We start from the raw sequence: 27,321 nt of genomic DNA, 5'->3' as shown, positions 1-27,321 counted from the left end.
CCCTGCCTTTCTGTGTAACTGCAAAGAGCTGACAGTTTAGAGGTTGTCGAAGTGAGCTGAATATAGCTTTCTGATCCCATAGGGCAGAATGGGAAGTTACTGGCAGCTAGAAGTGCATGTTGAGCTTAAGAGGTTTCCTTATGGTGTTTCCAAGGCTGGAGATTTCCATCCCGCCCCATTACCTTAGAATTCTGTCTGTCTGAAAATGTATCCATTTGTAAGTTGCCAAGTACAGCATCATAGTTTGTGGAAAGTTTGTGCTGGGCCCTCTTCCACAAACCTTGCTTTGTAAACCACAATTTGTGACAAACTTTAGTTCAGGAGTTGGTTCATGCCCATCCCTATGCAAGCACATTTTTCTTTAAATAGCCATCAGAATTATATTATTTAATAACAGAATAATGTCCAATCAGAAGCTCTGTACCATAATGTGTACTAAAATGCTGTGCACAGGAATACAATGGAGATTATCTACACATTTGCCGTGCTGGATTTATTGCATTAAGTTCCTGTAATTCATATCTAAATGGAGAAATTTATTCCAAAATCCTAGAAGGCAGTATATGATGTGTAGGCTTTAAAGTTACTATTTACCAGTTCTTTTGACAGCTTTGCAGTTGTCATGGTTTACTGCCAAAGTATATGCAGAGTGTCAGCGCTGTTTGCATTTCCTATTAAAAACATGATTCTTACTTCCAGTACTTAAATCACAAAATAGCTATAACCCTCCTTAGTTTCACCAGCAGGGCCTCGATATTACATGAAGATGGAAAATAACCTTCTTGGTCTCATTTGTTTCATCCATCACATTATGAAGAAGAGTCACAACAATGAAGAGTCCTTCCAGTTGTTTCTTTATCTATTGTCTTCCACAATGATAGTTCTTCTAGGGTAGACATCAATATCCACAAATACGTAGCGATACTCATATTTTCCACTTTCAGGATTCTGTAACAAGCAAAAGTATTGCTTTTTAATTCATGGTCACTTAAGAATCAAAAAATGCTTTTGGCTCAGATCATTCATAGCCATCGCACCTCTTTCACTTCCACATGCACGGTCCCTTGTTTTCCTTTCTCTGAGCCTTCAATGTAGAATTTCAGGCGCATATATTTCAGTCCATCTTTTATGTACTCAATGTGACTGTGAAAACAGAGTTGAGAAAAGGGGTTGCAGCATATGGTCTGAAGGGAAAAAAGTAGTAACATACTACGTCTAAAGACACCAACCATATATTCAAACCAGATGGTTAACCAACTACTGCTTCAGAGGTGGACGTGCAGACCTGTGCTTAATATGTTTATAATTGGTCATTCTGCTTGAAGAGCCAATTTTAAGCCCAGCAGGTCATACCGGCCTTCACAAATAGAAAACTGTCCAATCCACAAATTAAGCCAGGATATTTGGATGCAAAATTAGTTATTTCCAAATAAACACAGGTAACATTGGATGTAAGCCCCTCTACATGAATTAAGCAGAATTCATTCTCCAGGAAGCATGTGTGAGACTGCAGCTGTAGTTTTACAATTACTGGAGTAAACACACTCAAATACTTCATCGTAAGCCAGCATATTTCAAACTTGTTTTTAAAACTCAGGCGTTCATTCAATATACTGTGCTTTGTGAACTCCAGCATGCTACCAGCTGTCTTTGCTTTGGCAGGCAAGTGCACAGAATCACGGTATGCAGGCAAATGTATGCAGTTTTATTTTGCACACAAGAATTTGTGGACTGAGATACTAACCCAATGACAAAACGTTAGAAGAGAACTAGGATAGGCTTTCTCAAAAAGTCGCTGGGAAAAGAGGTGGGATACTCTGTGCATTGGCAGAGATTTAGACAACTGAGACTTCACACATTATTCCTTGATATGGAGATAACAACTGAAAAAAATAGACACAAAGGCTGCATCCACCAGAGCGAAGCTCCTTTTATTTTACATTAATCGCTATGAATTTCACAGTGATTGGACCATGGGGTCTACTTCCAGGAGCTCTGAAAGATGATGCCCCATCTGCTCCATTCTATCTAATGGAACAGACTCTCCGTTGGATAGAATGGAGAGATGGGGCACTCTCTTTTGAAACCCCTGGAAGTGGACCCTGTGATCATGTGTTGTGAAATTTGGAGAGGGGTCAGGGGAGAGCCTCCTGGAGCTACCCTGAAAGTTTGAAGGCTGTAAATGAAAACCCCAGTCCCTGGGAAAGGTGGAAACACTGGAATTCCCATTAAAGTCAATGGCACCATTGACTTTAATAGGCGCCAAAGCCGAATCGACCGGATTGGGCCCTTGGTCTACAAGCCTAAATGATATCACTGAAATTCTTTAAAGAGCTTACAAAAAGCTCTCCACCAGAAGGGGGAAAATTTTCAAGTCCAAGGGCCTGAGGAAACAATACTGATATAGGCAAAAATAAAGCTATGAAAATGTGCACCTTCTTTTCTCGATACTGTGATTATGTTCTTGGACTGTGCTGTGCCACACAAACACTGGATCAAGTCAAGTTCGGAAAAGACTGGTCCAAGGATGGTGGAAATAATGGTGGAAACACAACTGGAGCATGATTTCATGAGGACGTTCCAGAAAAAAACACTCAAATTTAGATTAAAAAGCTGAGAGAAGCCTATTATGCAAAAGAGTGCCCTTCCTATGTTCACACGGGGCCATGAACATTCTTTATAGAGCTGACAAACATGCCTGTGACCCAGCAACACTTTGTTCTAGAAATTAAAGTTGAAAATGATTCAGTCATTCCAACTTTATACGGTACAAACTCTCCTCCAACAATGTTTTTTTCTCTGTAACTTGTGAAACGTAGTCATGTGCTGAGCAACCATCAGACTAAAGGTATCTAGAAAGCATTCCACAGTAGATTTGTTATAACTCATAAAATACTTTGTTCATGGTGTACTGATTGTCACAAAGGTGTTTCCCAGGGGGGGGGGACCATTCTGATGCTTCTCTCAGTTCTCAAGTAGCACACTGAGCAACATTCTAATGGTATCAACATGTTACAAGGTGTTCAGAAAAGTGCAACCTCCGTTATTTCTTTCTGTGCGCAGCTGTATAGAAATGAGTTTTATGTTTTAAAGCATGAAAGTCCTAGTGGCAACTTGAGAAGCATCTGGTTCTAGGGCACCAGGGCTCAAATATGACCCCAGCCACATACCTCCATAGTATGTTCTCTTCTACCTGAATTAAGTGGCGATAAAACAAGTGAGTATGATAAAAGTAAAAAGAGGAAGAAAAAGGAGTGATGCATGCTCACAGAAGGTACTAGGAAAAAACCTAATGCTTCTATAAGATATGCGTTAGCGGTTACCTGACAAGCTGTCTTCTTCCACGCCGTGTTGCTTCCCCATAACCCTTTATGGGTTCACCAAAAACACCTATAACCTAATCAACAAATGCAGGATAGAGGAATTAGCATTCTCTACTGTCAAGCAGTAGGTCAGCAATTTACTTAACAATAAAATCAGCAATCGCAGTCAAGTTTTCCTGACACCCCCTCCAAAAAAAGCATGTCTACTGCTAATAATCTTCTAAAATATTCAATCTCATGAGAATATCAGATATGAGAGGGCACCCCAGAATACATCCCAGAACCCCCTGCAATGTCTAAAGGCCAGCCTGCAGCACCTCACTGCACCAGTGGATTAAAAAGGGTTCCCTGAAATCTCTGAAGATTATCTGTGCAATGTGAGTTTTTCACACTTTCCAATTGCCTCTTGCTCACTGCTGTCTGATCTATAGGGATGCAGTAATTTACTAAAAATTTACTAAATGTCTCTGCACCATCATCCTTGAAAGTCAGAAGTCCACATAATTGCTGCCCTTTCACCTTTGATAGGTGATACAGAGCTCAAGAATATTCCAAGAGAGATTTTTGTTTTGCTGATTTACTAGTTGTGCTCCATTAGCTTGACTGGCAGAACTCTTATTCTGGCAATATGCAGTATGTACAACTGATGTGCACATCATAAACTATACCATGAAATGCTTCCCTCCCAGGTACTGAGATTCAGTTCCCATTTCAAGATAAACACAACAAACAGGTCTGCAGTGTCAGATGAGCAAACCAAGTAAATAAAGGCAAGATTTCCTTTTTAATACAAGGGCAGCTTCTAAAGGAGAAACTCTTAAATGCATGCATGAAAACAAACCTCAGGGTGAGCTCTGCATTTCTCTAAAGCATCTCCATAGATTTTACTGGGACTAGAGGAAGAGAACAACTCTTTAAAAATCACATAGAATAAACCACCTGAAATAGAAGAAAAACATAACAGATGTAGATGAATCAGGGACCAATCTAGAGAAATAACCAATTAATTGTAAGATTTTGTTGTTTTGGTAACCTGTAACTCCAATTCCAACCACCACTACAATTAAGTATGTGAAATCTCTTCCAGCTTCTTTCACTGAAAGAGAAAAAAAACAAGATAGTATTAAGTATATCAGACAATAAAATTCACAATAATGTCACATGGGTTAAATGATTCCTAATAGTTTAATTAAAACTTTATAAAGATAAAAGCATCACACTGTTTGGCCACAGGAGGAGAACACAAAAAGGATTTTCTGCAGTCCTAGCAAATGTACTAACCCCCAGGCCCCATCTCTACTCCCCACCCAGGAATTGTGCAGCACAGGGTCACTATATGTAGTATTGCGGTGTTAGCGGATAACTGTCTGACTCTCAGAACCACAGAAGAACCGCAGATGTCAATACATCTGTTTCTTCCAGTGACTGTGGTCAATCTATACCTGGGAGACAGATACCGTGGCATGACTAAATAGGTATGTCCCACTGCCACCAGAATATGGCAATTGTGTCCTGTACTAATGACTTTCATGCCTCTGTGTCTTTTGGATTCACTAATTTAAGTTACTGTCTATAAAAAAGTCCCTTTCGAGTGATGAGTTGCAACCACTTAATTTGGAGTATTATGGCTACTTTAAGTTACAAATTGCTTCTCTGCGAGCCAAGGTAGGCTCTTTTAATGTGCCATACTTTGTCACTTACTTAAATGCAAGCTCTCATGAGAACATGGTCTATTGATCTCTCCATCATGACTGTTAACTTCAGAATCACCAGGGTATTTATAGAGCAGTCTTAAGTACTATACACATACCTCTACAGGACAGATTAAGATGGGCAGCAGTCTGTCAATAGCAACAGAAAACAGCAAGTGTCCACTAACAGAAGCTTCTTACCATCAAGACTTTTAAAACATAAACAACATTCCTTGCAGCTGCTCTGTGGAAATTGAGACAAATACAGAGAACCCAAAAGAAGCCTGAATGGCTAAAAAATAATTGTGTTATTTGCTCCTGCAAAACTTTTACTGACTAGAGACATCAGGGGTATGATGTACCAATGGCTGTATCATGACTTCTTCAACGATCTGGGAATAAACTACTGCTCAGGTGTCTCCACTAGCTTCAGTTACGTTTAGCCTCTAACCCTTCACTCCAGCGTCAGCCACGGAAATGGGATTAAACTAAAGTAACTACATAGAACTGCAGTGATACTGAAGTAGCTTCACCAAAGATTTGTTCAAGGACATTAGAAAACAGTTATTTTTAATGTTAAAGTACAACATTAAACTTTATACAGGGAACATTGCTTCTGAACATTAAACTCAGCCAGGCTTTCACTTCTACTGTTTTGAAGATAAATTATTAGTTTCATGTGGCTGAATAAGAAATAATAAGAAAACAATAAAACTGATAGTAGAGTTGGTTGCATCTATAAATACAATTTGGCTATAAACAATGCAATGAGCACAGCATCTTTATTTGTGGACCATCAGTGATGTGTGGCTCCCATGTGCAGACACCTAAATCTGAGGATGGAGGCTACATAGATACTAAATAGATTTTCCTACAAACTAGGGGGACACATCAGCTGCTTCAGCCTGGTTGTGGAAGATGGGTAGATGGTGGTGTGTAAGGGGGTGGTGGTGGAATGAAAGGCAGAGGGAGGCAGCACTGAGGATGAGCTGGTGGGTGGGTTGGTAGAGCAGCAAGGATGTTTCAGACCAACAATAAAAATTAAGATGTCTTTCATCAAGATGACCATTACAAATTATAATAATTCAGGTGGGCAAATAATTAAAACGAAACAAAAGACCAACCATTTCAGATTAAAAACCAGTTGAAAACCCTGCAACTACAAGCTATGTAACAATAAGCTAACAATTAAAACTCCCTCAAAGCCTTTTCACCTAAGTCTTCACAACACTCCAACCCCACTCAAACAAGACTAGGAAGGAAATTTTGGCACCAAAAGTATGGGGAGGAGAAGACAAAAAGCTACATAAGGTAGAAATAAACAACAATAAAAACAAAGCAAAAATTAAATGCCAAAATTAAAATAAAATGCCCCAAGAATAGAATAAAGCCACATAGCATCCTATTGTACTAGTACCAGAAACAACTTTCAGAAGAAAACAGGAAAGAAATGCAAGAGGAATGTGAAGCCCCTTTCCCACTAGTCCCTTGTGGCTCCTTGCTTGTATATACATACTTACGTATGCATGCCAGTGTTGCAATCCCTTGAAATAAAAGGGCCTAGGTGCTCTCAACCCTGCATAGGTCTACATCCATGGAGGCTAAACTGACATCCCTTTTGTTCACTTAGAACTCCTTCATTTTATTAAAGCCATATCTATACTTCAAACCTACAACAGTTTACTTACGGTAGCTAAGAATTTTCACAGGAAACAATATAGTTTTGCATGGTGTCTAAACAGTGAACCAGGCACGCAAATATTTACTTGGGATTAGAAAAAGTTACTATGTAACGAACCACAAAGCATTCATAAAATCAGAAAGAGTTGGATCTACTTTTCTAACAAACATGAACATAGATAGGGGGCTAGTAAAATACTTTGAGAGCTAGGAACTTTGGGCATTTGTCTACAGCTATGATGTGGCCTCATTCAGAATACGGTACAGCTTTGGTTGCTGTATCTGAAAACTGATTATTATAGAGTTGGGAAATATACAGGTGAGAGTAACCAAGACAATTACAGGATTGTAGCTACTTTTATATGAGAAAATGTTGCAGAGGATGGAGTTTCTCAGTCTAAAACAAACAACAAACACAGCTTAAAGGAGACATGTTAGATACTTGGTTTTATAAATTGTATGCATGGGGGGGGGGGGAGAAAGAGGATAGGGAGAGATTTTCTTTCTTCTCTCATAACGCCAGAACTTGAGAAGATCTAATGAAGTTGGTGGGAAACAAGTTCAAGACAGACGGAAGGAAACATTTCTTTACTCAATAGGCAGTGAAGTTGTAGAGTTCATTGCCAGTGGACATAGTGATAGCCATGAGTGCAGATGAGTTTAAAAGGGGATCAGTCAGATCCATGGAGGATAGGTCTATCAATGGTTACAAGCCACAGTAAGTAAATGGAATGTATACAGAAGCAGGAAAGATCTGAATACCAGTGCTAGGAGGCAGTATCAGGGGAAGGTTTTGACATCTGTATTTTGCAATGTAAATAATAGTAGAGTGCCTTAGAATAGGTTGGACAGAAGGTCGGCCACTGCCCACTGCTAGATCACTGGCCAGTTCTGGTGGTCATGGGCTTTCTACCTTTGAGTAATTTTGCTGATTGTATATGATTGCTTCCTTGTCACTCTACATATGCTTTAACACTCAGAATGGCTAATTTATGTTGCATACCTAGGTGTTTTTCTTTATGTTTGCATATGTATTTAAATGTTATTATTCATGGCACACTATATTCAAGAGAACCCCACAACCCACAGGACCTCAACAAACATTTACACTAATGACCTTAATAAATCTCAAATTAGTATGATTGTCCAAGCAATTACAGATTGAAAACCTAGAGTAGTTTCACATAGATTAACTGCACACAGAATAACCCAATGTTATAACTAAAAAGATACAAAAGTACAAGCAGTTTTGGCAATCTCCTATCCCTTACCTTTCTGAGCAGCAGACAAGGAGGTACCTCCTTTCTGGCTTCTTGGCATTGACAGCTGTGTGTTGTTGTTTTCAGATCTACTTGCTCTCAGGGATCCTTCTGGAGTCCAGATATTCCTCCTCACATTACCAAAGGCCAATCCAGGGTGCAAGACAGCTCCATCGCCACTCAACCCTTGCCCTAACTTGAAACACACCCAAGTCCTGATAAATGCGTTCCTTTGGCTTACACGCGACCATTTCACAGGGGATGCCAGTAGCTTGTCGCTTAAATGAACACCTCGGATAAAAGAAGAAAGCATCATAAAGGAAAATCTATAGTGCGCCGAGCGCATAAGATCTATTAATCAAACCTTCTTGAGTCTGTGCAAAGAACCGTACTCATCGTGGAGGAAGTTACTCTCCCTGCAAAACCTGCATTCGTCCCACAAGTCGCCCAGTTTTTTCTACTCTCACGCCTTCATTTACTTTAACAAAACCGAAGGACGCGCGAATAACATATATTCCCTGGTCATTACAACTTACGCCGCCATTGTGAGTGCAAAGCTCTCTGGGAAGTGAAGTTTACAGGCGGCCTGCTTTACTCGTGTCCGCACAGCAAAGAGCACTACAATTACCACAGTGCACCGCTCCGCGTCCTTTTTCGCAGCACGAGTCCGACAGCAATCAAGGAGTCTCGATTCTCTCCCCCCCCCATCGTTTTCAGCCCCTTATTTTAGGCAATAAACCAAACTCGAAAACTTCAAGCAACACAAATCCTTACGTCACTGAAGGAAATAGCAGGGGCGCGCATTGATAAGAAATAAACGCTTTGTATTTTAAGCTGTATTGTCGAGCTACAAGTGGGGAAAGTGTATATTTTCTACTCGGGTTTACTACAAGATAAAAAAAGTTTGCAAGAAAATGGTTTTTGTCGTGCTTTCGGGGATTTGAACAGTCTTAAACGTTGCCCACAATCAAAGTCATGGCTGGCGTAATTGTACAAACACACACGCACGTGGCTCAATGTACATGAGTTCGCACCGAAGTGATCGACCCGTGACACTTTGGAATAACGGGTGTGTGTGTGGGGGGGGGGGGGTGAGATGGGGTGGCCAAACTGGCTTTCCAGGTGTCAATGGACTACAATTACCATGAGCCCCAGCCAGCACATGCAATTGTAGACCACGGACATCTGGAGAACTACTGGTAATTGTAATCCATGGACATCTGGAGAGCCCATTTGGCCACCCTATGATTCCTTACATATAAAAAAAATCAGCACCCAAGAGAGATTTTTTCCTCTTCCTCTTATGAAGGACTACTGCATCCCGCATGCTGAGACTGCTAGACACAGGCTTCCCGATAGTGAGAACGAGGTCATATTTATAATCTTCATGAGACTACCTACCACACCTGTGGCAGGTGCTTACTAAAGAAATCACAGTACCCAGTATTTCAGTATCAGTACCATTGCTACCTCTGTTTCTCCTCACTTGTTCATAACTGGGAGAATCGCCAGTAATAAGGCTTTTGGGGTGTCTACAATAGATGAGAACTTTTGTTGACTGAAGTTTTAGTCAAATAGGTCCGTTAACTTGTTGTCCCCAGCACTCCAGTCAAATAATACAATACACACAAGCGTGCCCGCTCGGCCGCTTGAGAGAGCTGGCTCCTCCCGCTTTTGGGCCTCCCCCCCCGCATTTCACCGTTTGGCGGGAAAGCGCTGCAAGGCGTAATTTGCGCGCGTGCGGGTGAGGGCCTGTCGTTATGGCGACTGGACGCGGCTGGATTCTACAGCAGCACAGTCGAGGGGCCTCCCGCCCCGCAGGGGTTGCTTCCGGCGGCCTCCGTCGGGCCGGGGCGACGGTGTCGCCGGCTCTGCCTTCTGGGCAAGTCCTGCTCGCCAGGGGAAGCCCGAGCCCGCCTGCCCGCCCGGCCCGGGGAAGGTGAGCGACTTTCCTTCTACGCGTCCCCTCTGACGCTCGGCTTTTTGACACTATAAAGCTTATTAATTGTAGGGTTTTTAAAAAATTTTGATCAATGCTGCTAAGTTAACGTATCGCCATTGTCCAGGGCTTGTGCCAGGTTTGGGAGCCCCGTGGGCAAACAGTGTTTCTTGGGTTTGCTACCAGGCCCTTCTTTTTGTCCACCCACCTGTATGTCCCTGGTGTTGGGTGAGTCTGTGAATGCCTTTGCCACTGCTAGGAGCTATGCTGCACGCACTTCCCCCATGCCTTTTCCCAGCAGTGCTAGGCAGCATATACAACTGGGAGCATGGGTGATAGAGTGCTTGTAAACAAGGGAAGAGCATGAGTGCAGGTGTCAAGACATGTGCAGATGTGAAGTCAGCAGTTGGAAACTCCGTGCTCTGTCTCAGAGTGTTCTTACCTCAGTCCTATCTCAGTTTTATTGAGCCAACTTGGTGTAATGGTCAAGAGCAGTGGCCAGGTTTGATTCCCCACTCGTCCACATGCAGGCAGCTGGGTGATCTTGGGCTAGTCACAGTCCTCATAGAGCTGTTCTCACAGAGCATTCTTGTCAGAACCTCACAGGGTGGTTGTTATGGGGAGAGGAAAGGAAGGCGATTGATAATCCTTTGAGCAGTCAAAAACAGGGTATGAAAATCAACTCTTCTTCTAGTTTTAAGCTCTGCCTTTCAACCAATAGGTCTTTAGAACTGCAGAAAATATTTTAGAAATTAAGTGTAACTTATCCTGTCCTGTTCTTACCATATGGGATATGGACTGGCCCATACTGACCCAATGCTTCATTTTGCAAAAAAAAGTAAGTACTTGTGTGCTATTTATTCAGATATCTGCTTTAATCATTTTCTCCCAGCCTGGTTTTTAACAAAGAACACATAATTATCCTTTCATTATTGAAACATGCAAAAACAGGTGTGTGTGCGTGTGTACTCCTGGAACCCAATTCTGTACCCAATTTCAACTTCAGACTTGCTGACCAGTTTTAGTACTTGTAGCCCAGCTGGTCCACATTAAATATCAACTGGCTTGATTTAGTATTTTTCCATCTTTTTAGGTTCTTGAATTTTCCCAGTAAAGTGTGTGTATCCTAAGTGAAGATTTTTGGTACAGATACAATAACATTAACTATTGTAAAAATGATGTTCTTATGTTGGTAGACTATTGACAAGTATATTCTTACTGGTGGGAGCAGTTTTATGAACATCCTGTTGATACCACTTTATTCTATGTCCTGATCGACATGATATCAGGGTTATAAATCAAGATTGTAGCCCCCAAACATGGTTAATCTTCTAGGATAGGTTTGTGTTCCTGAAACATGATTTGGTTGGTTAGTTATCTCAGCCTATTATTGCAAGTTTAATAGGATGTTATTTACCTTTATGCCTTGAACATTTGCCTATTTCTACACATTTAGCCTGTATTAAAGGCACAGGACATTTTTTTTCTCCAAGCCTGTTGGCAAACGTATCCTTGCTGTGGCATTAAATGACTTACAATTGCTGCAGTTTATTTGCAACATGATGGTAAACAAATGCATTGGTAGTAAGTGCAGTAGAGTTTGTTAGGAATTAATTCCTAGTGTGTTAGCAGTCAGACCCCTCTTATCATTGAGGGGTAGTTTATAGATAGAAAGCCATAAACATCCTTCATCTAATATCATTTCAAATATCACAGGCAACACACTGCCTGACTGAAAATGACACTAAAATGCATATCATCCAGAGACAGGTCTGGACATGAACTTTAGAAGTGTGGGAAAGAGTGGCTGACCCGCTAACAACCCAGGCCAGAGTTTTTTTTGTCAGAGGGGCGAACTGTTTGGTGAGGGGGGCAGTAGAGCAAAGTGGACAGCAGCCCATTATGTGTCTGTATAGAACTGCCATACTTAGACTTCTGCTCTCCAGCTGTTCTGCACTTGACATTGAGTGATTGTTGGTGTCCACCTCTTGTTATGAACCTGACCATTTTCTAGGAGGAAAATATAGAAGAACTGCTGCCAAATAACCCAATATGTAAGCCAGAGTTATGCATTAAAAAAAGAAGTTTTAACAGATTGAATGGAAAAATGGTGGAAAGTACCCCCCCACACACACAGACACACCCCTAAACACTTTTTTACTATATTATACAGAAAAGTACCTGACAAATGGTCCAGGAAGCTACTATGCATAAAAGAATGCAATGCAAAAGTATCCAGTTCAGTCTTCAATTGACTTTACATCTCATGTAACGTTTGCAGCTTATTTCCACAGCCAATACAATGACTACCAATTGATTTCTGTTTCCTGACTAAAAAGAAAACCATTTTTGTTTCTTGCTCTACAGACACTAAGTACAACCTACCGCCAGCATCATTTCAAATTTGCATGCTTGTTAGAAGCATTATCGGTTCTGTAGCTGAAGCAGCAGAGCAGAACAAATTCTGAGTCCAGTGGCAACTTTATGGCCAACAACCCTCCCCATGCTAACTTGACAGTAAGCACCTCTGAACTGGCAGACATGCTTAAGATCCAGCTCAAGAGATGTCAGGTCCATATACCAGGATCTTCAAAAAGAAAAGTTGTTTTAAAAAGGAGCCCTGGAAACACCCCATGTTCTTAAATATTTCTACTTGGCTTCCTGTGGAAAGCACCCGGAAGCTCAAGAGCAGGTTCTCCCCTCTACATGGGCCTGCTCTTGTCCCTGACCCAGAAATTGCAGTTGGTACAAAATGCGGCCGCTAGAGTCCTCACTTGAACACCTTGGAAGGTTCATATCCCGCCTGTGCTGAGGCAGCTACATTGGCTGCCTGTTGCAGCCCGCATCCAGTTCAAGGTTTTGGTTTTGACCTTCAAAGCCCTTTGCAACAACATATCTGAGGGACTGCCAGTCGCCCTATGCCCCCCCACAGGGCCTTGTGCTCTGCAGGTACCAAATTGTTGGTTGTTCCTGACCCCAGGGAAGCTTACTTGGCTTCGACCAGGGCCAGGGCCATTTTGGTCCTGGCTTCTGCCTGGTAGAATTAGCTCTCGGAAGAGCTGTGGGCCCTGCAGGAATTGTCAGCTTTCCGGAGGGCCTGTAAGATGGAGGTCTTCCGCAGGATTTATGATTGAGGCTAGTGCAGGAAGATCTGATGGGCTCCCCCCCCCCCACGCCGCCTTAGGATGTGTTTTGTTGAAATAGCCCCCTGCTCCTTCAGGAGCAGGTGTATCAGCGTGGGGAGGCTGAGATTTTTACTGCCATGTGTTTTTAATTGTTTTAGAATGGTTTATTGGTATTTTAATAGAATGTTATTGTTACTGGGTTTTATCAATTGTTACCTGCCATGAGCTGGTTACTGGGAGTGGTGGGCTATAAATTCAAATATAAATAAATAAATAAAATTGAGGAGAGGAGAATGATAGAAGTTGCCTTGGATCCTCATTGCGGAGAAGGGTGGAGCATAAATCAGAATTGTAGCTTGGAATAGCCACTAATTTCCTATTAAGACTAGTTTCCTGTTGAATTTTGCTTTTTTGGTTATTTCTTGGGTTTTATTTATCTTGTTTTTCAAAACAGCGATTTTTCTGTTCATTATTTTTGATTTTTGCCCCCCTTCACTTCATGATGGCATTCTTTTTGTAGTTAAGTGGCAATAAAATACTGTGCAAGTAGCAATTTCTTCTCTCTTTATCTTTATGGATTGCCACTTTTTGGCCCTTTCTCAGTGCCTTCAACTTCAGCCTAACACATGAAACTAACAAGATAAAGTTTCTTTTATCACATGTTCCTGTCCCATTTATCTCTGTTAAACTTTTCTGTGTTAGGTTGCCCTTAGGAATAACTAAATGATGGTATCCCTGCTATAATGGGTTGTCTGTTGCATATAGTCTGAGAACACTTTGGACAGTATATTCATGAAATTTGCCTTAAGTCTGCTTCATAGAATTCTTCATTTGATGATCTAATGGATTATTATTCTTTCAGTATTGTGTCCAAATGCTCGACTGTTATGGCCATGCAGCCCTCTGAACTCAAAACAATGCACCTTCAAAAGCAGCATTGGAAGCCATTTAGTAAATCGATTTCTACAACAGGAATTGAGAGGTAAAGAATACTTGTCATGATCCAAATGCGTTCTTCAGTATTCTTACATGACAATATGTCTACCTGAACGTTGTGATACTATGCTTTCTGGAAGAGCAGTCATTACATTGAAATAACATTTTTAAAAACAAAAACATTTGTCTCTTTTAAATAGACTTTTAAGATATGAATAATTTATTTGCTTGAAAACTTTGCTTGCTTTGGTGTGCTGGTATATGATGATGGCTCTGAACTTTAAAAAAATGTGCAGTTGAATTTCTTGATGACACAGCGTTAACATCTCTGTGTCCGATAATACCTTTGAACTATATAGAGATGTGTTGGCCTGGAAAAAATTGAGAGAAACACTCTTATTTGGAGGATTTTCTTCCAATTTTCCAGATAAGAAATTTGAAAATAATTTTTTAAAAAGAGTACATGTGGTATTCAAGCAAGGATACAAAGAAAAAGTGAAATACGCAGTCCTCAAAACTCCCCAGGGGTGGGAAGCAGGATAGTACTGCCTCTCTCTTTCTCTCTCCCTCCTAACCCCCCACCCATCTGATGTTTTGGTAACAGATGTAAAAACAACTCACTTTTTCTTTTAGTTTACTGCCAAGTGAGTTAATTTCTTCTCCAATCCATACTTGCTCATTTCTGTTCAAATAAGTGGATCACTCTTTCATCTCCTTTATCCTCTAGCTTGCCGTCAGAAGTAATACTGAAGATATTATCATATCTGGATAGTGTGACTCTGCTTTGTATTGGCTGCGTGAATAAGCGTTTTTATCATCTGTCCAATGACAAGTAAGGAAGCATAGCAGTCATTTTGACATGCTAAGGTTTGCAGTCTAGTCTCTTTATTTTTATACTTAATTGTCTGGGCAAAGAAATAAGTTATTTCTGTATTTTTCAAGTGGATTGTATTATTATATTAGCTGGTATTTAGTATTAGTCTGAATGAGATACGCCCAGTATGAACATCATTTATCTGAATTGCTTGTATTAACCTACTTCAAGAAATCTTCTGTTTGCACTGTGCATATCATATTTGCAACGTCTTGATATTCCTTTCCCATGATACTGTGGGTATCACTCCATGGCTGTGTTACATGAAAAAAGAGTGAACAGCAAAAATAAGAACACTAATATATTCCAATTAACTTCCATTAGATCTGCCAATATGAGTTGTTTACCTCCTTTTTAGACACCCTCTGAGTAGCCCTTGAAGGTGACTGAAAAAAAGCGTTGCTTGACAGAAATTATATATATTTGAATTTTTATTGTATGAATTTAGATGTTGCAATAAACCCTGGTTAGTCTACAAGATCTAAGTGGATAGATGGCTTCAAGGGTTGCAGTGGCTCCACGAACTATGACTTGTAAATCTAGATGTCACAACTCACCACAGTTAGTACCAACTGTGGATAACAAATCAGGTGTAAACACTAAATCCCATTTTGGTGTGAAGAATCAGCCAAATTAGTTGCATTGTCTACATTAAGATATCTCAGGGTAGGATCAATCTTACGACATCTTAGTGAAACTATTGTCTTTAAGTTATGCTAGGCATACTCCCAGAATGGTTTTAACCTTTTGAAGTCCTTCTCTTGCCCTTGGTTTCTGTTTGGACTATTGTCTCATTTGATGTTAAATTAGCTGATCTGGAACTCTCAACAAGGTCTGGAGACCACCTTTGTTTTGTTTTTTAGCCTGTCAATTAAGGATGTATTCTAGTAAGCATTTGAGGAAAGATAAAAAGAGATGTACTTGCTGCCGTTATGGATTTATAATAGTTTCTTTTGCTTATTACTAATGTATTTTATGGTATTGATTAGCTTTTACAGTTTAATAAACTGGCTGCCCTGAGATATTCTACAGGTATATAAATGAAATGAAAGAGCAAATGTGATGTGTTCATCTTGCTGTAATCAAACACTATCAGTACTAAATTAATATTTAATGCTTCGATATAGAGTGTTAATTAACTGAACTTGTCGTGTTATCCAGTAATTATTAATTTCTAGTTTCACTAGTAAATAGGTCATCTAGTGGAAATGCATTTTAAAATAAAATGTAAATATTTTAAAATATTAATATTTGGTGCTGTAAGAATACTTTAATTGATTTCTGAAGATGGTTTTACGCCTAACCTCTGTTTGTATACATTTTTTAAATATTGTGTTTTATTTATTTTTGCTGTGTTCGTTTTTTTTCTCTCAGCATGCTCTGGTTAAAAATATACTCCAAGTCATTTCTCCCTAAAAGAAACAAATGGAGGACTGAAGCTGTGCAGGATTTGTCTGTTCCGCAGAGCCTTTCTGATTTGCAGCATAAGGAATCGGGATACTGGAAGAAAGAGTATATCATAAAAAAAATTGCTTCTGGCAAAGCTGGAATAATTCACCTTCTGAAGTCTGTAAATACTTACACAGGCCTTCCAGTAAAAACCAAAAATGCCATCAAGTAAGCTGTGCTAAATTGTATATGTAGGAACCTCTTTTTATTTGCTATTTTAATAGCGATGTTTATATATATTATGAACAAAGAGGGAAACATTCAGGTGGACTGTATGATAATTTACTAGATGCAGGTATGCATATACACAAAAGCTTATACTCAGAACTAAACGTTGTTGGTCTTAAAGGTGCCACTGGACTTAAATTTTGTTGGTACTATACTAGTTTCCAAATAATTAAATTATGAAAGTTAATAACACTGAAGTAGTATTTTTGCATACTTCGTCAGCTTTTATGCTTATGATGGGAAAATTGGAGTAATGTCATAATATTCCTCATTTTAGATTAAAAGGGTGGGAAATTTTCCTTGTAGGTAATTAGAAGTGTCCATGTTCTATATTTTTAAATACAATCTTAAATCTTTATATTTTTCTGATAACAGAATGTCTGGTTTGAGATGGATAATCACCTTAAAAGAAAGAAGTGGCAATGAACATGTAATGGATCAGGCAGATATTTCTTTTAATGAGACCTCTATTACTGTATTTTGGTATGGTATTAGTTGGCCTTATTTAGACAACTTGTCATGTCTGCATTTATATGGAGTGACACCGGTTCTTCTAGGTGAGGGTAAAACACATCTCAAGAATGGGTAAGTAGTTGATGGTTGTATTTTACTTGAGCGTGCTGATGAGTTATTTGTTGACAAAGAATTTGTTTTCCGGTACCAATAGTAATGTACTTTCAGTAAATACAGGCTGAGATCCTGTAAGAACTTGCAGGGGTCACTTCATTTTCTTCTGCATCCCCCTTCCTCACACTATTTGCTCTTCTCCTTGAGGAAACAGCATTTTCTGAGGGCAAATTATGACATATGGAAATACGCAGTCCTCAAAACTCCCCAGGGGTGGGAAGCAGGATAGTACTGCCTCTCTCTTTCTCTCTCCCTCCTAACCCCCCAACCATCTGATGTTTTGGTAACAGATGTAAAAACAACTCACTTTTTCTTTTAGTTTACTGCCAAGTGAGTTAATTTCTTCTCCAATCCATACTTGCTCATTTCTGTTCAAATAAGTGGATCACTCTTTCATCTCCTTTATCCTCTAGCTTGCCGTCAGAAGTAATACTGAAGATATTATCATTAACATTAAGACCTATTGTCAAGAGTGCATAACCTTACTCTCTGATGTTTTGGTTGGCTCTGCCTCCCGTGGCAGCCATTTTGTGATTGTACCCACCTCACTGTGTCTGAATTCCAGAGGTGTCTGTAGTCTGAAAAAAGGTTCAGAGCCCTGGTTTACAAGGACTGTAACGAGAAATGTGCATATCACCATAGGATGTATTGGCAATTTCCTACACTGCTTTGAACTTCAGGATCCAAGGCAAGAGGCATTTGTGATTGATCCCTGCTGCAAATTGCGTGTTTACTGGCAAAATAAACACTGGAACTGAATTGTTGCTTCTTCCTGGAATTCTTGGGGAAAGAGGATAGAACTAGACATCCAGAAATACAAAATCATTCTTCAATAATAGCTGCAAGATTGTATTTATAACTTGGTTTAGGAATAAGTGAAACGATTTACTTTTAGCTTGCTGTTCTGCGAAGAAATTGTTGATAGCTTCTGCGTTAGCAAAGCCTGCTCATTACTTAACTTGATGATCTTTTAAAGGCCTTGGCGACGTTCCTTGATTGCTGAATACCAGCTTGCCAATCTGACTCAAAATGCTGAAATGATTGGGTGCGATGAACTTGTTAAACTTTACCATGTTGAACAAGGAGTCTTGCTGGGACTTTGGAATGTAAGATCACTTTCCCATTACAAGGTTGTTTATAGTTTGTTCTAGATGACTCTGATCAGTCCTGATTGAGATATAGGTATGCACTTAAGAAAACTTAGGTGTCTAGTTAGTTTTCTATACCATATCATTTAACCTTTACACAAGTACACCTTGGAAATGTTATAAGTTCATTCTGGGTATAGTCTCTGCTTCCATTCTAAGCTCTGTTATTAGTAGTAGTGATTTTATTATTAAATGTATTGCATTATTTTTGTCATCAAGTTGCGACCAACTCATGGCAAACATGCATGGTTTTCAAGACAAAAGGCTTTCAGAGGTAGCTTGTCATTGCCTAGGGGAGGGGCTATGGCTTAGTGCTAGAGCATTTGCTTAGCACGCACACAAGGTCCAAGATCCTCAGGATCTCCAGCTAAAATATCCAGGCAGTAGGTTATATGAAAGCCCTTTGGCTGACATCCTGGAGAGCCGTGCCTGTCTGAGTAGACCAGGCTTTCTCAACTAGCGTTTGATGAAACTTCAGGGTTTTGTGATGGCCCTGGAAGGGTTTGGCCAATTGTGTGGGAGTTAATTAATTCTTTATCTATTTTAGTGGTCATGTAGAGCCCTCCCAAAATGGTCAATGATGGGCATGGAGGTGGTGGGAAGGGGTGGGATCCCACCAAACAAATCCTTCCAGGGTAGCAACTGGAGTCCAGAGAGGTAAATACTGTTATGGAAGTGCTTTAAAAAAATTATTTTGGGGGACGGGGGAAAGTTTCAGTCCTCAAGAAAACTGTTGTGCGGTGATTGGTGTCTTGCTCTGATTGACAAGCCAATGAACGGAAGGAGAAGTTCATTTTGTTTTCCCTTGGAGCCTCGTCAGGAAGTAAAAAGCTGTTACGGGGCAGAGGGACAACATGGGAGGGGTCTCCTATGAGGAGGGCTGCAAACGCAAGGTTTAGCATCCCACATTTGCAAGCAAGCAGGAACTCACTCGCGTTCTACCCCTTCGTGTGGAAATGGTCACAGTCCACATGAATCTGCCTCTTTACAGAAACACATTTATTGAAATATAAATTGACAGGTGAATGTATGTAAACAGTGGCAATTGTACACATTAACATAATAGTGTGAAGAATGTGCACAAATTAACAGGCTTTTGCCTGTTAGATATGGATAATCACCAACTGATGTTGGACAATTTATTTATAATCAAATAGGCAATTAATGAGGCTATTTTAGAAAAGATGTAATCTGTTAATCTTGGCTTGCTCTTCTATATTTGCGCTAATTGAAGCTTCTGAGTTATCATTCAGGGATATTCTATGTATGGTGTTTTACAGCAGTTGCAGAGTTATAGTAGCATAGATAAACATAGCGAGAAGATGAATCAAAAAGGAATGTGGGTTTACAAAGGAGGTGTTAATACAAAGAAGGTCCTCTTGGTAACCATGCTAACCTGATTCTCCAGTAGAAAAGCAGGGTTCAAGAACACTCTTGTAATTGCTCTACAAGAGCCAGACCTACCCAATCCCAGGTGCTCAGTAATCTCTTCAGCATGAGCCCATCCAACCCTAAACACATCTATCCTGTCTGACTTCAGTTTTAGCTTAAACTAGATACCTACTTCAGAAGGCTTATTCTATAAGGAGACATTAGAAGAAGAGGCTTTGGTTCTTATATGCCGCTTTTTCTCTACCCGAAGGAGTCTCAAAGTGGCTTACAGTCGCCTTACCTTTCTTCTGGCCACAACAGACACCCTGTGAGGTATATGAGGCTGAGAGAGCCCTGGTATTACTGCTCAATTAGAACAGCTTTATCAGTGCCATGGCAAGCCCAAGGTCACCCACCTGGTTGCATGTGGAGGAGCACGGAATCAAATCTGGCTCGACAGATTAGAAGTCCGCACTCCTAACCACTACACCATGTATATCATGTAACTAATTTGTGCTTTGCCCAGTTTGATTTTCTATGGGCACATTAACCTATATCACATATGTGACACAGCAGTGGTCATGCATTGTGCTCACTCTCCTGTTCTTCATGTGATTGTGCAACTGGCATTTGTAAACACTGAGCTGTTATTTTAGCTGTAGTACACATGTAAAAGAAGCAAGAGGTCTAAAACTTGTTAGCGATTATGTTCATATGCTCTCACCTGTTGCCTGAAACTAAAATAGCTTCCTTTACCTTCCATGCCATTCTCTTTTCCCTGTCCTGCCTTATTAAGGCCTACAGCTTTTTATCTTTTCACCCTCATTCCTCTCTGGGTTTCAGTTCTTAAGATTTATATTGTGATTTAATATTTCTACATCCTTCTATTTTAGCTTTACCTGCTTTATCTGTTCCACATTTGTGTGCAATATGTAGATTAGCTGTTCTGTGATAATATTTTCAGACTTTGCAGTCTGAATATTCATCCAGTTCTTTTTGTAGTCAGCAAGTAGCATGAATACTGAAAAAGTACAATTCATGGAACTATGTATGATACTATGGGAACCTGTGGACAAGGCTTTTTGCCTTTCTTGGAGTTTGTTTGCTACAGTAGAATAGTGCTAAATAGACATTTGTCACTTCATTTGGATTTCATGTTGTCTTCTCCCACTGAATACATGTCTGAGATCAGGTTGCTGATAATGATAGGGTTTTGCCATTTTTATTTCTAGCTCACTTTTCTGTAGAAGCTAGTTAAACTACATAAAATTCTCTTTTAGAGCTGATTTTCTAGTTTGTACAGTGGCAAAGTTAATTTGTGCTGGAATGGAGGGTACAATAACAGATGTCTGAATTACGGCCTGTTAGCTGTAAACTCATAAAAAATAGTATTAACGTACCTGTGATACAGTGTTGTAATTCTAGACAAAGAAGAGCTTGGGGAAAATTAAATGCTTTGCTGTGAAAAATATGTTCTCTGTGATTAACTTTGTAGAAAAATGAAATTGCTTTTGTTATGGCATGTCTTCATTACCATCAGCTTATTGAGCGAAGCATCCTGGGTTCTGCTGCAGCGTAAGTACTGATTTTAGTTATCTTCTGCTGCATGCAGCATTGGTATACAAAAGAAGGTGAACAAAATATTGCTGCAGAATTCAGAATCATAATTAGTTTGAAATAAGAATGTATATTTGTAGTGATTTTTTTGCAAAGTATAGTGGAAAGGTTTATACCGCTTTGGGTAAATTGCTTAATCATTAGGGAGGCACAATTAAAGGCTTTTTCTGAAACTTATAAATATAATTGCAAGATTGGAGAGTTTAGTTTTACGTTTAGAAGCATTCTGTCTAAGGGGAAAACTACATTTGCTTCTCTGCTGCTTCCTCAAAATCCCAAAAATATTCAATTTAGTATGTGAAATTGAATACAGAAAGAGTGGCAGGATCTTGGGCAGGATCTTGGGCTGGATTGGGGCAGTTCAGCTATCCTCATGCTTTTAGATCTTTTGACTGCATTTGATGTGGTTGATCATGAGTTGTTGGCTCACTGCCTCGCTGGGACAAGGATTGGGGGACAGACTTACAGTGGCTAGTCTCTTTCTCCAGAATCGGATACAGAGCATGGCAGTGGGGGAGGGGTTATCACACCCCTTTGTGCTCCCCTATGGGATGCTGCAGGGAGCGATACTCTCCCCTACATTATTTAACATCTACATGTGCCCTCTGGCACAGCTGCTCCGGAGTTTCGGGCTGGGTTGTCACCATTATGCGGATGACACCCAGTTCTATCTCCTGATGAACAGTTGGCTGGACTCCCCCCTGGAAACATTTGCCAGATGTCTGGAAGCAGTTTCTGGATGGCTCAGGCAAAGTCACAAGGACTCACCCCTACTAAGACGGAGGTCCTGTGGCTGGGTAGAAAGGGGCAGGACCAGGAAGCATGTTTACCTGCCCTGGGTGGAGTGCAGCTTACCACCAGGAACTTAGGGGTGATCTTTGATGCCTCCCTTTCTATGGAGGCTTAAGTCACAATAGTAGCCCAAGTGGTGTTTTATCATCTGTTGGGTTTTTTATAACTGAATGTAAACTATCATGAGCTGGTAGACCCAGGAGTGGCGGTTAATAAAAACGAAAACTAACAGTTTATTGCCCCAACTAGCAGATCCCTTTAACTAGAGATGCTGAAATGGAGACTACTGAGAAATAAAGGCTTGAAAATCTTTGTTAACTATTATTTTATTTGAAGCTACTTGGCATGCTTTTGAATGGCTGGTTTGTTTCTCTCTATTTCAGGATGCATACTGTACCCCCAGATAAGGCAGTGCTAGATGACGTTGATCCAGAATATGGCCTGCATGGCTATCAGCTGCACATTGATATGCACAGCAAAGGAAATACTTATATGTGTGGAACATTTCGCAGTTTGTTTTGTAGGAAAGGTAAATTCTCAGTTTACGTGTCTACATGCCCCTTTTCATTTGTTTCCAGATATGGCTAATAATCTGAATTTTAGGTGGCACTGCAGTAATCTTGAGGAAAAAAAAACGATTTTAAATACCCCAGCCCAACCCAGTGGCTGGCTTGGCTTTTCTTGTGGCATAGTGTAAACCGTACCACAGGGGAGCTGTTGCCAGGATCTGCATGTGGTAGGGAGGTCTCCTACCGCTGCATACAGACTTGAGAGGATCAGCTGGGGTGGTGGGAGCTGAGAGCTCCCCATCACCTCCACTGGGGCTGGCTCCTGTAATAACTCAACAAGAGACAGCTCCTGCCATCCCAGCTGATCAGTATAGCTAAATATCCCTGCATAAAAGCCAATAAAATTTGGCTTTTATTTGGGCTCGCCTATCCAAGTTGCTGATCAGATTATCTTTAATTGGCTTAAATAGTACCTGAAAAATACTAGTAAGATATTTTTACCACTTGGTTTAGCTGAATGCACACCCCTGGTTGCCATTGATCAGCTGGCTGATGTGAAGATCTTTACAAATTCATAACCTAATTGCCAAGCCCAGAGGTCTCTGTTTAGTGTATTATTAGTTTCATATACTTATTTTAGACATTTATATACTGCACTCAGCCTGTTATGTTTGTCAAGGCTGGCTTATAATAAAACCCTAGAAGTACAAAATTGATATTAATGCACTGAATTAATGCAGTCATTTTTTAAGGGTCAGAATTTGTTTATAGTCAACATCCTCCTATATCAGCGATCCCTAATCCCATGTTAGGGCCATGCCTTGCTTGTAGTGATTAAGGGGAGCCTTTTTATGATCACCTGGGCCTAATAAGGAGATTTTGTACAATCCACCCTGATCTTGATTAGGTCAAGATAGGTTAAGTCCAGTGTATTGCCTTGAGTTTGGATCATTGCCTGCTGGCATGATGTTATTAATCAGACATTTCTGATTCTAAAAGTAAGGTTTCGTTATTAAAACCAAGCTGTTGCTTCTCAGATTTTAAAGTCTGTTTTTGCAAAAGTCATAAATAGGTTAATCAGTACCTGTACATCGCTTAACAGAATATACTGTTCAAATTATGTTATAATTGTACACCTCTAACTTTTGACTTCAGCCCATGTAATAAAGAGGATGCTAGCATAGCTGGACCATTGATATGTCACAGGAAGGGCTTGTTTTTACAAATGACATACGTTTTATTCAGGGTAAAGGAAAACAAACATTCAAAAAAACCATTGACTTAATTGGCTCTAATTTGATGTACTTTTATATATTTTTGGTTATTACAGATTACATTAGAAATGGATACCTGAGGCTTACAGTCATAAGTTACAAAAATAATTCCCAGCATTTGCCTCTTGTTGGAAAAGTTGGTCTCTCTTGGAAGACAGATGCGCTTGAAGGTATTGTTCAGGTAAATTGCAGGAAATCTGTTCAGTTGAATAGGAGATCAGCTTACAGATAGGAGAATTCTGTGCTTTTAAAATATTAAGAACAAAATCTTGAACTGAGTTAAGTCCCATTTTTTTAATACACCCAAGATTTGCTAAGGTCTACATTTTTAATACATGATGTGATGTGTAAGCAATCAAGGGACCAAGCCCTATGAAGACAGGTTGAAGGACTTGGGAATGTTCAGCCTGGAGGAAAGGAGGTTGAGAGGGGACATGATAGCTCTTTTTAATTATGTGAAAGGTTGTCACTTGGAGGAGGACAGGATGCTGTTTCTGTTGGCTGCAGAGGAAAGGACGCACAGTAATGGATTTAAGAAGAAGAAGAAGAGTTGGTTCTTATATGCCGCTTTTCCCTACCCGAAGGAGGCTCAAAGCGGCTTACAGTCGCCTTCCCATTCCTCTCCCCACAACAGACACCCTGTGGGGTAGGTGAGGCTGAGAGAGCCCTGATATCACTGCCCGGTCAGAACAGTTTTATCAGTGCTGTGGCGAGCCCAAGGTCACCCAGCTGGTTGCATGTGGGGGAGCGCAGAATCGAACCCGGCATGCCAGATTAGAAGTCCGCACTCCTAACCACTACACCAAACTGGCTCTCTACAAGTTAAACTACAAGTACAACGATATAGGCTATATCAGGGGAAAAAAATTCACAGTCAGAGTAGTTCAGCAGTGGAATAGGCTGCCTAAGGAGGTGGTGAGCTCCCCCTCACTGGCAGTCTTCAAGCAAAGGTTGGATACACACTTTTCTTGGATGCTTTAGGATGCTTTGGGCTGATCCTGCGTTGAGCAGGGGGTTAGATTAGATGGCCTGTATTGCCCCTCCCAACTCTATGATTCTATTATTCTATAAAGTTTCACTTTGTTAAAAGGAATGTGGAACTCTGGCTTCTATAACGAATTTAGAATTGTTAGTAAATTATTTTAGCTTTCCTGTTAATCTCTTAATTTATGCTTTTTACAATGTTGACTAGGGCTGTATTTTTTATAAATCCTTATACAAAGATCCTAAACAACAGTCAGTTATGAGCAAATGTGCATGCATGTTGTACACATTCCCACAGATGTGGGAATGTGTGAGAGGCAGTATGTTGGTAGCTAGTTGAGAATGTGTCTTAGATGGCATTTATAAACTGGCAGAATGGGTAGTTTGGAGGACAAAACTGGTATGGCAAAAATGCTTAGATAGTAGGGACTACATGGAGATGTTTGGACCTTGGATGTGTAGCTGGGGTCAGCATTAGTAGTGAAGAACACAGGAAGGAAAGGTGTAAATGGGGTAACAAATGAGTTGAAAAGGGATTTTTAAAAAATCACTGTTAACCACTTCTTTAAATATTGGTTTGGGGAAGGTTAATGAATTGGGTGGAGGAGGCCAGACAAATTATTAATGGCGAATTTAGCATTTCAGCTCACAAGTTTTGGTATCTTTGATTTTAGGACACCATTTAGAAAAAAAGCTACATTTATGGTATACTGCTTTTCTCTGTTGATGTTGTGAAAACAAAGACCATCGCCTTCGGTCCTTGTCCATCATATTATGTACTTCAGGTTTTAATTAAGCACAGGATATGTTTCTGTACTGTTTCTGGATGTGTTAGTGCTTTGTCACTTCCTGTCTGCTTTATTTTATTTTGTACAACTAAAGACAAGAGCCTCTTGTGGCGCAGAGTGGTAAGGCAGCCGTCTGAAAGCTTTACCCATAAGGCTGGGAGTTCAATCCCAGCAGCCGGCTCAAGGTTGACTCAGCCTTCCATCCTTCCGAGGTCGGTAAAATGAGTACCCAGCTTGCTGGGGGGTAAACGGTCATGACTGGGGAAGGCACTGGCAAACCACCCCGTATTGAGTCTGCCATGAAAACGCTAGAGGGCGTCACCCCAAGGGTCAGACATGACTCGGTGCTTGCACAGGGGATACCTTTACCTTTACCTTTACAACTAAAGACAACTCAAGCACTGTAAGAATAAGGAATTTTTTGCAAGTACTTTTGCAAAATTGTGTGGTAAATTATGAAGATTGATTGACTCCCCTTCCTCTTTTTTCTGTGCTGTAGAATTGCTTCATTATGGATGTGACTGTTCTGGATGAATCACAAAAACCATTTTGGTGTTTTAGTGCCCCAGTCAGCATGGTAACCACTTCCAAAGCACCTGATCTCTACGAATATTTAGGACCCAGCTATTACTTGGATCATGTGGATTCCATTGGGAAAGTACATGTGAAAATGGTTTGGATGGAAGAAACACAAGAATACTATATAACAAATCTGGTTCTGTTTTTGAGCACACAAAAAGTTAATAGCTGGTTTGGCCGAAATTACTGAGTGTAGTTTCTTGAATATAATTGCTTTTCTTGAAGGGAACTTGTTTGCATTTTTATTTTCTTAGGAAACTGGATCCCCACAATAATGTTAATTTAAAAATTCTTACATTGGTTGTTTGTGGGGGGGAAAAAGTATATTTGCTTTTCTGGAGTAACTTTTAATTTTAACAGTTTAAACTTTAAATGACTGTCACTTTGGAATGCTGCTGTGCTACTGCAGAAATTTACATTAAAATAGAAACATTTCATGCAATAGCCTTCAATATAGTATGCTATGTGTTTCCATTGCGTATAATGATGGATGCAATGCACAAATGGAACATAAACGTATGTAAGATGCTGTATCAGTGTGGCATATAAGCCAGGGCACAAATGTAGCAATTATTTTCCATTCTGTGTCTTTCTCCTTTATATCAGGCAACTGGTACTTAGAGAGAACTGCCCGTGAATACCAGATTCCATTTTAGCTGTCTTTGTTGTTGATAAGTCTATCCCCCATGAATTTTTCTAATCCCTGAAAGACATGTCAACTAGATAAGACACATTCATGTACAGGAGTATAAATGTATGCACTTGTATATTCAGTTTGGTCTTACTGTAATTTTTTTCAAAAATTATTTATTTACAATATTTGTAGTAGTGTGCCTTTCTCACTTGGATTCAAGGTGTCTTACACAGACTTAGTTAATACAGTTGATAGTATGGGACATTAAGTGAACAGTATAATAGGAATTAGGTTTGTAATTGTAATTGCAAAGACTAGAGAAGACCTTCTTTTACCTTCTAAGTTGGAATCAAAGTGTTAAAACATCTGAGAGGCGTGATTATAGGAGAGATAAATGCACTTGATGAAGGCACAAAGCCAGTATATAACATAGTAATACAGAATAAGGACTTATTTCTGCACTTACAAAGTACTATAGTATTTCTGCAGATTGC

At 40.1% G+C, this 27,321-nt stretch overlaps 2 protein-coding genes across 2 annotated transcripts; one reads left to right on the top strand and one right to left on the bottom strand.

Moving 5' to 3' along the window:
• Positions 1-372: 372 nt before the first annotated feature.
• Positions 373-8,524, bottom strand: TIMM21 (translocase of inner mitochondrial membrane 21). The gene is made up of 6 exons (XM_077352898.1): positions 7,966-8,524; positions 4,357-4,419; positions 4,165-4,262; positions 3,324-3,397; positions 1,038-1,143; positions 373-948 (listed from the first exon to the last, which is right to left on the bottom strand). Exons 1-6 carry the CDS (start codon positions 8,297-8,299, stop codon positions 856-858), a joined length of 768 nt encoding a protein of 255 aa, XP_077209013.1. The 5' UTR covers positions 8,300-8,524; the 3' UTR covers positions 373-855.
• A 1,144-nt stretch (positions 8,525-9,668) lies between these two features.
• On the top strand, positions 9,669-27,012 carry FBXO15 (F-box protein 15). The gene is made up of 10 exons (XM_077352897.1): positions 9,669-9,892; positions 13,880-13,999; positions 14,681-14,785; positions 16,202-16,444; positions 16,880-17,089; positions 18,108-18,237; positions 21,146-21,225; positions 22,443-22,588; positions 23,899-24,023; positions 26,114-27,012. Exons 1-10 carry the CDS (start codon positions 9,714-9,716, stop codon positions 26,381-26,383), a joined length of 1,608 nt encoding a protein of 535 aa, XP_077209012.1. The 5' UTR covers positions 9,669-9,713; the 3' UTR covers positions 26,384-27,012.
• Positions 27,013-27,321: the final 309 nt, after the last annotated feature.

The sequence above is a fragment of the Paroedura picta genome, chromosome 9 (genome assembly GCF_049243985.1).
Source record: "Paroedura picta isolate Pp20150507F chromosome 9, Ppicta_v3.0, whole genome shotgun sequence".
Classification (NCBI taxonomy): domain Eukaryota; kingdom Metazoa; phylum Chordata; class Lepidosauria; order Squamata; family Gekkonidae; genus Paroedura; species Paroedura picta.
Note: the sequence above shows the minus strand (reverse complement) of the source record. Positions and strands in the feature narration are given on the sequence as shown.

Coding starts and splice junctions, on each gene's coding strand:
- FBXO15 (XM_077352897.1), top strand. CDS start 9,714: ATGGCGACTGGACGCGGCTGGATTCTACAGCAGCACAGTCGAGGGGCC. Junction 9,893..13,879: donor GCCCGCCCGGCCCGGGGAAG/GTGAGCGACTTT, acceptor TTATTCTTTCAG/TATTGTGTCCAAATGCTCGA. Junction 18,238..21,145: donor TCTTGCTGGGACTTTGGAAT/GTAAGATCACTT, acceptor TTAACTTTGTAG/AAAAATGAAATTGCTTTTGT.
- TIMM21 (XM_077352898.1), bottom strand. CDS start 8,299: ATGCGCTCGGCGCACTATAGATTTTCCTTTATGATGCTTTCTTCTTTT. Junction 1,144..3,323: donor GGAAGAAGACAGCTTGTCAG/GTAACCGCTAAC, acceptor CTGTTTTCACAG/TCACATTGAGTACATAAAAG. Junction 949..1,037: donor TGCATGTGGAAGTGAAAGAG/GTGCGATGGCTA, acceptor TGCTTGTTACAG/AATCCTGAAAGTGGAAAATA.